This window comes from Psammomys obesus, unplaced genomic scaffold (assembly GCF_907164565.1).
Source record: "Psammomys obesus unplaced genomic scaffold, mPsaObe1.curated_primary_1811, whole genome shotgun sequence".
Classification (NCBI taxonomy): domain Eukaryota; kingdom Metazoa; phylum Chordata; class Mammalia; order Rodentia; family Muridae; genus Psammomys; species Psammomys obesus.
The window spans coordinates 1,194,359-1,206,519 of NW_026590061.1; the positions used below are offsets into that span (position 1 = coordinate 1,194,359).

At 49.5% G+C, this 12,161-nt stretch overlaps 1 protein-coding gene across 1 annotated transcript in view; it reads right to left on the minus strand.

The window, feature by feature from the left end:
• Nucleotides 1–1,108: 1,108 nt before the first annotated feature.
• Far2 (fatty acyl-CoA reductase 2) overlaps nucleotides 1,109–12,161 on the minus strand; it is a 57,016-nt gene continuing 45,963 nt past the window's right edge. Inside the window, exons 3-9 of the mRNA XM_055605662.1 lie at nucleotides 9,423–9,598; nucleotides 7,244–7,423; nucleotides 5,839–6,016; nucleotides 5,293–5,337; nucleotides 4,392–4,510; nucleotides 3,763–3,830; nucleotides 1,109–1,347 (exon numbers count right to left, since the gene is read on the minus strand). Of these exons, the coding sequence (XP_055461637.1) occupies nucleotides 1,172–1,347; nucleotides 3,763–3,830; nucleotides 4,392–4,510; nucleotides 5,293–5,337; nucleotides 5,839–6,016; nucleotides 7,244–7,423; nucleotides 9,423–9,598 (942 nt within the window). The 3' untranslated portion in view covers nucleotides 1,109–1,171. The remainder of the gene's footprint in view (nucleotides 1,348–3,762; nucleotides 3,831–4,391; nucleotides 4,511–5,292; nucleotides 5,338–5,838; nucleotides 6,017–7,243; nucleotides 7,424–9,422; nucleotides 9,599–12,161) is intronic.

A 12,161-nucleotide genomic window follows, 5' to 3' on the forward strand; every position in this document is an offset into this window, starting at 1 on the left:
TGGTAGAGAGACCCAGCCTTCCTCGCCAAGGTGTCCTCTGACCTCCACGCCTGTGCAGTGCGAGTGTGCACACAGCCAATATGAACAAACAAACCCTCATGTCACAGAAAAACAGCAGCCCATTGCCCAGTCCAGTATGGTTTGGTTTCTTACGAATTGTAAATTGAATTTTTTGTCTTCTGCTTTTCTCTTACTCAGCAAACCTTGCGTTATCCTGGCATTCCTAACCCTTCAACCAACCTAACCTGAATGACTTAGAATTTCTGCCTGTGGTTCTCTCCTCCCATCTATAGTGGATAAAATTTGCACAGATGTTTTTCCACATACAGTGACTCCTCACGTGGTTGAGCAAAGCTAGGTGAGGCACATGGCCTCATGTCCCAGTTTCCTGTGCTAGTACAGGGAATGCTGGTGTGTCAGAAAGGCCTCCCACTCAGAAAGGGGTGTGCAGGGCCAGTCCTGCTCTGTTCGGCTTGAGATTAGTGGGTTGTGGAGGTCACGGGATGTGCTTGTCACTGCTGGGTGGTGACAGCTGGCCTGGCTTTGGCCCCTGGCCTCCCTCGGGGTTAGAACCCTAGTTTGTGGTAGTGGCAGAGGCTTCCTGCACTTCTTTGGTCCCTTCCTGCTACCCTAGTGTTCTCACAGTTCCTGTTGCTGTGCTCCGTTAACACAGCTCTTCACACGCGACCCCACCGTAAAATCACTGCACAACTGCAGTCTGCTACCGCTGCCAGCTGCAATGTAAGGGTCTGACGTGCCACCCCAGGGCTCGTGACCCACGCTGAGACCCACCGTGTTACCCTGCCGCTTCTGCCCCTGCTCCTCTTTCGGTGGAGAAAGCATGAGCCGAGAGCCGGGAGCTGATCTGATAGCTGGGAGCCGAGCTGTGAACTGATCTGTGAGGTGAGCCGAGAGCAGTGACCTGGGACCTGGGAGCTGTGAGCTGAGAGCTGAGAGCTGGGAGCTGACAGCTGAGAGCTGGGAGCTGAGCTGAACTGTGAAAATGTGACCATCGTGAGTCCTTGCTGCAGTGTGGCCACACAGCTGCACCCAGTGAGTGAGGCTGGCGTATCCTATCTGTGTGTGTGTGTGTCTAACAAGAGGCATTGTCTTGCTCAGTCCTCAGCCGCAGGGAGGACTGTGCAGCGACCTCTGAACGCTGCTGCACCTCTCACCTGGGTTTCCTCCCGGTCAGCCTCAGGTAGAAATCATAGATGATGGCGGGGGCGCGGTGGCTGACAGCGTTCCAGTACTGCGTGGTGAAGCTGTTGGTGGTAAAGTCAGCGTTCGGCCTTCTGAAAGCACTCTCAAATGGGATCTTTTCCATGGTCGCCAAGACCTGTAATCCTGGAACAAAAGGAGAAAGTGCTAAATCCCAGAGTGGTCAAGTTTTCAGTGTCTGCTGCTGTGCTGTGCGTCTGAGGACGTGAGGCTGTGAACGCCCGCACACGAGAAGTGCGACTGCTAATGGGTGTGTGACCTCCCTATGCAGCTCTGGTAGTCGTGAAACTGTGTACGCCAGGGCTGGCCTTGAACTCTTGGGAGGGGAGGAGAGGGGGATGCAGCTGGGATACAAAGTGACTAATATAAAAAAAGGAAACTATGGAGAGATGAATCTTTTTGAAGGGCACTAATGGAGACAAATAAACGGATGTTGCGTGTCCATCCACCCAGCTGTCACTTGAAACAAATGTCGAGCCTATGGTGACTTTGCTAATGGTTCCAGTTAGAAGCATTCGGATCACTTCTAATAGCCCTGTTATGAAACGAGTGAGTTTCAAATTAAAGGAACTTGAATCAGTGGATAATGATATCCTACTACATTAGGCTTCACATGTAGCCGCTTGGCCCCGGATGAAGAACATGAGCGCCCAAGCATGTGTGAGGGGAAGGAAAGCATGTGTGTGTAGCAGTTGGCGGCCGCAGGGCCTGGCTGCTCTGCAGCACTGCTGTCCAGACGGGAAGGCATGGAGAGTTGCCGTGTAGCTCAGTGGAGGGCAGCCGAGCTGCCCTCCTCAAGCTGTCCGCATTGGGTGTTTACGTTCATTCCCAAGCGTCTTGGGTACTGAGCAGACGTGCGGTGTGAATGAGAACGGCCCCTAGGCTCACGTATGTGAATGCTGGGTCACCTGGAAGCAGCACTCTTCGAGGGCTGGAAGGACTGGGTGTCCTTGTTGGGATACGTGTGGCACTGTTGCAGAAAGTATGTCACTGGGGGCGGCTGGGAGGGTTCCAAAGCCCTGCAAGCCAGGCCAAGGTCCCTCTCCCTCCCTCTCATTGCACGCTTAACTACTTCCTGGACGTAGTGCTTAACTACTTCCTGGACCATGCCTACCATGCCTGCTGCCATGCTTCTCCCATGGCGACAGTGGACCAAGCCTCTGACACTGTAAACCGGTGCCAGTTAAATGCTTTCATCGTAAGAACTGCCTTGGTCACGGTGACAGCCACAGCCACTGGACTGTAGTATGGGTTTCCTAAAGCAGAGGCTGCGAGCTTCTGTAACCACACACAGGTTTCCTTAAAGCTGCCTAAGTTCTTTGATCAAGAACTCTGGCTTTAGTTTTATCTTCAACAGTTACTTATATTTTCTTTTATAAATTAGTAGGGGAATGGTCGTTCACCCAGAAGAGAGACAGATGACAAGGCGTTTTTATTTCAGGGAACACAGTTATGAATCTAAGAAGCTCATTCACTGTCTCTGGGCCTCTGGTGAGTTGAGCACCCTAGATTCTTTTTAAATCATCAAGAGAACTGTAGGAAGTACTGCATCCTCTGGGCTCTTCTCAGAAACGATCTTGTTTTTCATTGTGTGGACATGCTTGTATGGGTGTGTGCACTTGAGTGCAGGCGCTTGTAGACGCCCACAGGTGTCCTGTCCCCTGGAGCTGGGGTGACAGGCAGGGTCAGCCACCAGACCGGACCCGCTGTGATCTTAGCTGTGGGCCCTCTGTCCAGCCCCGAGTTCACAACAGTTTATTTGCGTGTGTTAATACCCACTTATGTGGGTGGGGTCTTAGATAACCTCCATTACTGATGCAAAAACAAATATCTTACTATTCTGAAATCAATTCTGATTTAAATATGTAAGAAACTGGATTTATGAAGAAAAGAACATAGAAGAAATATCTATGAAGATAATTTTGTGTTTGCATCTTTGCAAATACAAATAACTGTGTGTGCTCTGAATGGGAGTCAGATCAACACAATGGCTAGTGTGTAAAATCTCAGATGTTAGTAAGAAAAGCAACTTCCAAGTCAGCGAATTTGTATACCGTTGGGCTAGGCAGACCTAGCAAGAGATCTGTCACCAGCAAAGCACTTTAGGGCTGCAGGCACCCCACAGTTAGGAGGCAGCTGCAGACGGGGGGGCCCTGCCGATGCTGGGGAACAGCTGGAACAGCTGGACTGTGAGCTCAGCTGGCCACTGCTCACCCACCTGCTCAGAAGCGCAGAACGGGAAGGCTGCTGGGAGGGCACGGGGCGGGGGGGGGGGGGCGTGCTGATTGATGTTCTCTGTTAACCTTTGCCAACTTTGTTTTTTATAACCCTCCTTTCAAACTTTTATTCCATGTGACTGTGCGTGTTCTCACAGACCATTTTCTCCTATCACTGTGCTTTCTGGTTAACTGCAACACATTTACAGATTGCAGAGATTTTTCTCTCTTGGCTCCCTCCCCACCTGTTCCTGGCTGCAGGACATGCTCAGTTTTCCCCTGGGTAGGACAGGTAGTTAGGCACTTACAGAGTTAAAGTACTTACCCATCTTATACCAGTTACATGGATTGAGATTACCAGATGTGGAATGGTAGATTAATGTTGATTTAGGTCTGGAAGATAAGGTCAAAGGTAAGTAAGTACAACGAAACTGACACTAATGGAGGAGAAAGGACAGGAGCACAGAGGCTGGCTCTGCTGTTCCTGCACATCTGTAAGCGCACAGCGCTTTCAGAGTCTTTAAAAAGTGTGCACACATCTGTGTCAAATAGGTATGACCTGTGGCGCACACATGCGTGAGTTCACGCGAGAGAAGTCTTGTTCACGGGGTCACTCACTAGCGGTGCCCCATGCACACCTTTTCTTTGAGTCACCGGATTTCCTGTCTCATCTGGCATTTATGAGCAACTAAGCTACAGCTCAATGAAGTAACCTGTGCTGCCCTTTCATCCATCAACACTATTTTAAGATGCTGAATAGAAAACCCTTTCCAAAACTCCCACGGCAGGCGGTGTAAGAGCAGATTACCCCATGGCCAGGTGTCAGTGTCAACACGCCTCAGCCTCCACGGGGTCTGTTAGGAATCCCGACACACTGGCCCATCACTTCTCCCTCGGGCTGAGTGTGGCTGACGTGGCCTTCGCCTCCTCAAAAGCGTGTGTGCTCGTGCTTACCTGTGCACCGCCGTGTACCACCCCACGGCTATGGTGAGGTTGACGACCGTGTCAACGGGAATCACATCTGCCACCGCCATGGGAGTCGCCTTTATGGAGCGAAGAAATCCTTTCCCAGTCTGCTCGGGACAGACGGAGCGTAAGACAGAAACCAGATGCAAAACCCCAGCTAGGACTGGCCTCTGTGTGGGAGTCGGTCACTAGGCCTCTTCATTTCTGTGAGGGCCGCAGGCGGGCGGGCACAGGCATGTGTGTGCGCGTGTGTAAACCAGCTGCTGTTCTTTGCCTACTGAACATATGTGGCATGGGTGGGGTTCAGTTAGTGTGCTGGGGTGCACTGTAATAAAACTGCACTGCCCCTGGCCCGTTTAATTGATGTTTAGCCCCGTCTAAACTGTCGTGGAGAAGCGAATGGAAGCCATCAAAGGTCAGACAAGACACACCCACAGGCTTGTGTATTTCAGTGTCAAGGGTTCCGTAGTCTTTGGGATAACTTGGGTTGTTGGTTTTGTTTTTTGAGATGGGCACGCCTTGGACATTCTTCTGCCCCCCCTCTGGGGTTTGGGATTGCAGGTGTGAGCTGGCACGCACACTCAGCTTACAAAGCACTCAAACTCAGGGCTTCAGGGGTGCTGGACCAGGCACTGTGCCCGCTGGGGCTGGCACCTTTACTGCATCCCTGACTGGCTGCATTACTAAAGCAGTGGGAAGAAAACCCCTCCACGGCAGAGACCTCTGCCTCAGAACTGCAGCCCCTGCTGCCTTCACCTGTAGAGCAGCAACTCCAGACAGGCCACCGCCCTCGTGCCCGCATACATGTGGGCATCGAGGAAGCATGAGTCAACACTAAGGTGTCTGTCACCGTCCTTTGTCTCGGGGTTGCTTTCTCATCGGTACCTACCGCAACAATGAGTCCGCTGGGGCCGTTTAAGTTATCCACCCAACCCTGGAAAGAAAGATCTCTGTCAGTTACTCATTTCAAAAGACTGTTACCCTTGGCAGTCCGGTCTGTTTGTGCGTGGGGGGAAGTGTATGGGTGTGTGCGTGTGCATGTGTACGCACCCACACACCCATCGTAACACTAATCGGTTGTAAAGAACAGAGGACACAGGAAGAGGACATTGCTCAATCCCGATACAATTTGATAATCTGGTTTGGATGGGAAAGGGGGGAAGAGGAAGGAGGGGTGTGGATACAACAAGTATGTAAAGTGAATAAAAACATAAAGAACATGAAGAAGAAAGGACGAGAAGGAGAAAGAAGGGGGAGCAAAAAGGATGTAAGGAAGGAGGAAGAGGAGGAGAATGTAAGAGAAGAAAGTGTGAGGAGGAAGAGGAAGGGGGAAAGTACGAGCAGGAGGAAGAGGGGGTTTTAGAAGAGGAGGACACCAGAAAGAAGCTTGTTTGAAGGCACTGGCTTGAAGCAAGGCAGAAAGCGCTGGGCTCACCGGGAATGGCTCCTGCCAGGTTGCTCCCACTATGGATGGCCTGACAATGGCCACATTCAGGTTTCCGCTCTCCTGCTGTACCACGATCTCTCCCAAGGCTTTGGTGTAGGTGTAGGTGTTGGGCCGGTCCCCAATCAGCTTGGGGGTGATCTCGTCTATGATGGCGTCATCCAACCACCTGCAGGAGAGAGAAATATTCTAGCAACAGCACTGCCCAGCAGAGCAAGAAGACGACATGGAACAGCCAAAGAAAGCGTCCACCTTCCGCTTGAATTCCAGAAGACAGAACCATCCCAGGGTCACAAGGACAAGCCTCCTCCTCCCTTAGTTAAAAGCTTGCTTTCTCCACCCAGATACTTTGTCATTTCCACGGATATGTCATTTGCAGCATCACATATGGCCCCTGTCTTGCTCCTACAGGAAGTCTCATTAGTGTGTCCACGGAACACGTGTATGAGTGCAAAGCCCATGTCCGAGAGCAAGCCAGCACTGTATGCCCTCCCCTGCCCCGGCTCAGGGGTGTCCGCCCCGCCCCTCCCAGCTCAGGGACTCCTCCTCCAAGCTGTCTCAGGCATTCAGGATAGCCCAGTGCTGTCTCCTTCCTCAGGTCTTAAACCCGTAGTTTAACTTTGAAGATGTCAGTGTCTCCACAGACAAAGCAGCTATGTCAGCAAGCTTAAGGATTCTGAAGCATTCTGAACATGTAGCTAGATGCTTTTAAAAAGCAGCAGATTTTAAATTCAACTACAGTATTGCATGAAATGATTCCCTGGCAGAGTCAGTGTGGCCACTTCTCTCCTGCAGCCATGGCTGTTCTGTCATGGCAGACTGTGCCCTAGAACTGTGAGTCCAAATCAGCCCTTTCCCCAAAGGTTGCTTTTGTCAGGGTATATTATCAGAGCAACAGGCAAAGTAACAAAAGAGGGCCATGGGGGTCAGAAAGGCTAAAACAATTGTAGAACGATTTCCACAGCTAGCGAGAGCTACCAGCCATGACTTGAACCCATCTTGGGCCAGCTCCCTGTCTTCTCTCCCAGATGCTTTATCATCTGGTGATCTAAGGGGTGAGGAGCGCATCCACAGCCCAGTGCCTGACAGACATTTCCTGGGGGCTTTTCAGGGCTGAGAATATGCTCGCCACGCACAAAGCCCTGGCTCCGGGTCCTGTACATCAATTCCTAGTACACACACACACACACACACACACACACACACACACGAAGTTTCCGCCTGCCTTCCCTGCGAGGGCCTATTTCTCTTTTGAAGAAGGAGCTAGCAGAGAGAGGTAGAGCATTACCCAAAGCGCTTTGCTTTCACAGTGTCCTATGCCTTAACTTCACTAGCCAGTGCAGAGAGACCGAGGGCGCCACCCGCTGCTGCCCAGTCCCGAGCCCACCCGACTCACTCCATGGAGTCGATGATCTTCCTGGGCTCCACAGGACACGGGTAGATGACCTCATCTATGTGGCTCAGGTTGCAGTTGGAGAAGGCGGTAGAGATGTGGACGAAGGCCTCCAGCTTGGGCATCTGGCTGGCCATTAGCAGGAGCTGCTGGGTGGCGGTGACATTGAGCTGCACAGCTTCTCTGCAGAGGAGAAGCAGAAGGGAGCACTCAGACCCTGCCCCGCCGCAGGCGCCCCATGCCTGGCACCCACCGAAAGGACCCACAGCAACTCTCGACCACACTGTGCCTGGGCTGCTCCAGGCTGCTAGATCCGCCTTTGGGCTGTGTGCAGCGGCTAGAGCTACTTCAGTAAACGGTAAACGGTGAGGTTTGGGGGCATATCCTGAGACAAGGAAGGGAAAGGTGGATCCACGGCTTCATGGTCCCCTGACACTTGAAATTGTGGTGTGTGTGGAGTCCTTAGTCCCAGACACTGAAGCACTAAATACTGTGTCTAGAGGTTACATGATTTTAATTAGTAAAACAAGAGAAAAACTTGATCCTTTGAATTTATTAACTGGCTTCCATAAATGACCACTAAAAGAATAAAACCCAACTAAAAATCATGGCAAAATGCTAACATAGGCTTCTACATCTAAATAAACCCAGAGAACAGCAGCCTGAAGGGCACATTCCAGTGGGCGTCTGGACTGAGATCATAAGTGGATCATCAGTTTCGTGGGTCTGATAAAATGGAGCAAGGGGAAAGATGAATCAAATGAAAAGAAGTTTTAAAATGTTAAGTTTTTCTCAACAAAAATAGTAAAACATAAAAACAAATTAATGTTTTATAGAATTTTCAGCAAAGTACAAAACTTTAAAGCATTCCTTTCTTTAACTTTGTAATTCTTTACTGTGGAATAGCTTAGGGGGTCAGCAGAGTTGATGACTGCGCAAGCAAACATAATTTGGATTATAAAATTCTTGCTTTAATAATTCCTTAAATAGAGAAAAAAAAAGTCTTAACTTTTTCTAAGTGAATCTATATGAAGATAACTTGGAAAAATATGCTAAATTTATTTAAGTGGCACCACATGAAAATAAGCAAAGTATTTCTGTTTTAAAAGTTTCCTGTGAATATTCATGGCCTAATCAGAATTGGATTTTAAAATGGTGCGATGTTTTCTGAGAAAGCTTGATCAATGGCAGAAGCAGTTTTAGTAGCTTAGGACAAGAGTTTTTTACCTCAAATAGACTGAAAAGTAAACCCTTTGATAAGCACTGAGAACTACCATCCGTAGAGAAAAGAAAAGCTGCCGTCCTCACACTTTCTTCACTGTTTCTGTAGAATTTCCCTGACCCTCTTCACAGTTAGAAAAAGCACTGAAAACAGGCCGGGTGTGGCGGCACACGCCTTTGATCTCGGCACTCAGGCAGAGGCAGGCAGATGTCTGTAAACTCTTGGCCTGTCTGGTCTATGTAGTGAATTCCAGGACAGCCAAGGCTATGTAAGAGATCCTTTTTCAAAATAAATGAATAAATAATAAGTTAATGAATGAACTAATAAAAACACTTCAAATGGATCACAGACCTACCTGTAAAAACAAAACAACAATAATTCAAGGAAAACTAACAGTAAAAAGACAAAGGTAAATTGAAATATAGAAGATAAAGTTAATATGTGGAAGCTTCCACATCATCTTGAAATCACAAAAAATCAGTTCAAAATAAGAAAGCAAGATGAATAGACATTTCAAAAATAATAAAATATCAATAAGCACTTAGACATGCCAAACTTTCAAGTCATCAAAAAATAACGAAAAATGAGCAATGCCTACTGTCACTCCAGCAGCACTCGCCGGGCACAGAATGCTCCAACGGGAAAGCCTTTCTTTGCAGTTGAGCCCAAGTCTGCAAAACTGCAGAAGCAGGTAGAAACCTGAGTGTGCGCACCCCAAAATACACTGTCCCCTCTGCACGGGCACATGGAGACATTCCGGAGATTCTTTATAGTTTCTTATTAAACTTCTCATTGGAGAGAAGAGAAAGAGACAGAGAGGAGAGAGGGAAGCAGGGAGAGAAGAGAGGCAGAGAGGAAAAGGAGGAGAGAGGAAAGAAGGAAAAGAGATAGCGAGACAGAGCTGATGAAGAGAGAGAGAAGGTATGTAGAGATGGAGAGACGGACAGGCCGCAGGCCCACCTGAGGCGCGCATCGAAGCGCACTGTGGCTGCACAGTGGAAGATGATGTTGGTGCAGGACAGCAGCTCCTGCATGTCCTCCTTGCTGATGGCGAAGTCGCGCTGGTTGAGGTCTGCAGAAATGGGCCTGATCTTCTCATGCACGTTTGGACAGACTTCCTTGACTTTCTCAAACAGCTGAAACAGAAATCCACACACCGTGTGCCTCACGACATCACAGAGCCCTGCCTTGCCCGGGAGTCTTCTGAGTTAGCACTGAGAATCTGGTTTGCACAAACAGTAGTCTTTTCAATGAAGGTGTCTCTGTAGCCAAGAGCCCTCCGCTTCATTTCATGCATTTGGTATCATTTGGATCCTAACTCTAGGAGCATCTGAAAAAGGTGTGCCTAGTCATCAGTTGGGTGCATATCCTGAACCTTGCCTTGGAGATGAAGGGGTGAAAATCACTGTGCTGGCTGATTCTATGGCATCTGGAGTCATCTGAGGAGCGAGCCTCAGCTGAGAAAATCCCATCCCAAGATAAGGCTGTAGGCCGACCTGAAGGGCATTCTCTTAATCAGTGATTGATGGGGAGGGCCCACCTATTGCGGATGGTACCACTCCTGGGCTGTGGTCCTGCTTCTGTGAGAAAGCAGCTGAGCAAGCCACAGGGAGCAAGCCACAGGGAGCAAGCCACAGGGAGAAGCTGGGGAGCAGCACCCTCCATGGCCTCTAGCTCTAGGCTCCTGCCCTGCCTGAGCTCCTGTCCTGACTCCCTCAGGGAGAGACGGTAGTGTGGAGGTAGAAGGAACCCTTCCTCCTGAGTTGCTTTTGGTGGTGGTGTTCATTCCAGTGATAGAAAGCACAGCTAAGTCACCTCCTTCTGGCCTCACTCCCTATGCCCGTTAGAACATTTTCATATTTATTCATGGGGACCGTGTCTACTTTTTGTATGAGAAATAATGGTTTTCAGGGCAGGGTGACCAGCCTTTAGCAAACAACACGAAATTACCGCTTTGCCTAATGGGCTCAGTTACAAAGATGGAAGCAAAAAATGTGATTCGAAAATAAAGTATCAGGCAAACGTGATCTGCAGAAACAGACATTTTCTGTGCCCTTTCTCTGATGTCAACAGCACTTAATGTGGAGGGTAGCATGAGCTTATGTGCTATTTCTCTGGATGTTAATTACTTTTTTAGAGTGCTAATTTATACACAAAGGGGGAAGAGGTGAACACAGCATTTTTAGTCCTGCATTTGCTCAGTGGGCTGATTCTCTGCCTTCCCCACCACACCTCGATTCTTAGATCAAAAGTATATTTTCTATTGTCTTGAAAACAAAATTTTAGTGACAATAATCTTGTTTCTGACCTCTACTAAGAAGATGGAATTTTCATGGAGATGAATGTCTGGAACTGTTAAGAGCAGAGAAAGTCTGTGATTTTTAAACCTAAGGCTCCCTCTGCCCCACACTCGGAAGACTGTGCAACTAGGCCGGCTTGTTGAGTAATAAAACCTTAAATCTGGGCTTTGGCTGCAGCTCGGCTGACAGAAGGCTCGCCTACCGTGCACAAGACTTTTGTGCATTTGATGCACAGCATCGCATGAAACGACGATGAAGCATCGCATGGTGCACACGTGTAATCCCACACTCGAGTTTAAGGCCATCTTTTCTACTGAGCCAGTGTGAGGCCAGCTTGGACAGCATGAGACCCGGCCTCAAATCAAAACAAAATCCAGTAGTCAGAGAAATCGTATTCCATTGGCATCAGGCAAACGAGTATTAAAGACGTCCTTGGAGCCGGGTGAGGGGTAGGGAAGGGCACAACCCCACAGGCAGCCAGCAGGTGCCACGCTTCTGTGCCCGAGTCCCCGTTTCTATATGCAGGAGTGGCCTGTGGGCCGTGTCACCACAGTTCTGAAGACAGCTAGGAAGCTGGCCGGTCCTCAGTGTGGACAGAAAAGGATATAAAATGTCAGCAGGGTCAGTCTCAACAACAGTCATTTTGGCTCTTGGAGAAGGCCTTTAGCAGTTCTAACCTTGATCAGTCATGAGCAAGCTAAATGTTTGCTCTCACGGTCAAGGTGTTCTCCACGACAGGTCTTTCCGCTGTACGGGAGATGTGTAAGTCTCCATGAAGTGTTTACGCTTTCCCTTGTGGTGACTGAGTTTGTAGCCCGCTGAGTCCTGATGGCTCTTCCTCACTGTGAGTGTGTCTGAGGCGTGTGGCCGCTGGCTCCAGAAAGCAGGGCTGGGACAGCAGGCACACCAGCTGTGCAGCACTTCTGTACCAGCTCACAGCCGCAGTGACGGAGACCAAGCCGCTGGTGTGAGAGGCATCCAGGTGTGGGCTTTGTCTTCTGGGCGTCACTGACAACATCCGTCAGCGGGAGCCTTTGCTCTCTGCTGAGCCCTCTTCACACCGTGCTGGTGTGGTTAGGACTTCGACTCTGAGCCGGAAAATGGGGAGGTCTTTAGCCAAAGGGTACACGGTGGGCTTAGAGCACAGGGGTGTGCTGTCAGCTCTAGTCCAGGTGCAAGCAAGTGTGAGTCCAAAATACAGTCACACATACAATTCACACACGGACACACACACATACAACACACACACACACACACACACACACACACACCCGCCACAACCATCAGGACCTTACTTTTTGCTCTTTATCCCATGGGCTGCGAACGGTCAGTCTGGGGGGGTCTTAGTTTCTGGACCGTTGCGTGACCATGTGCTTAGGACTGCCTGGAAGGGGTAGAC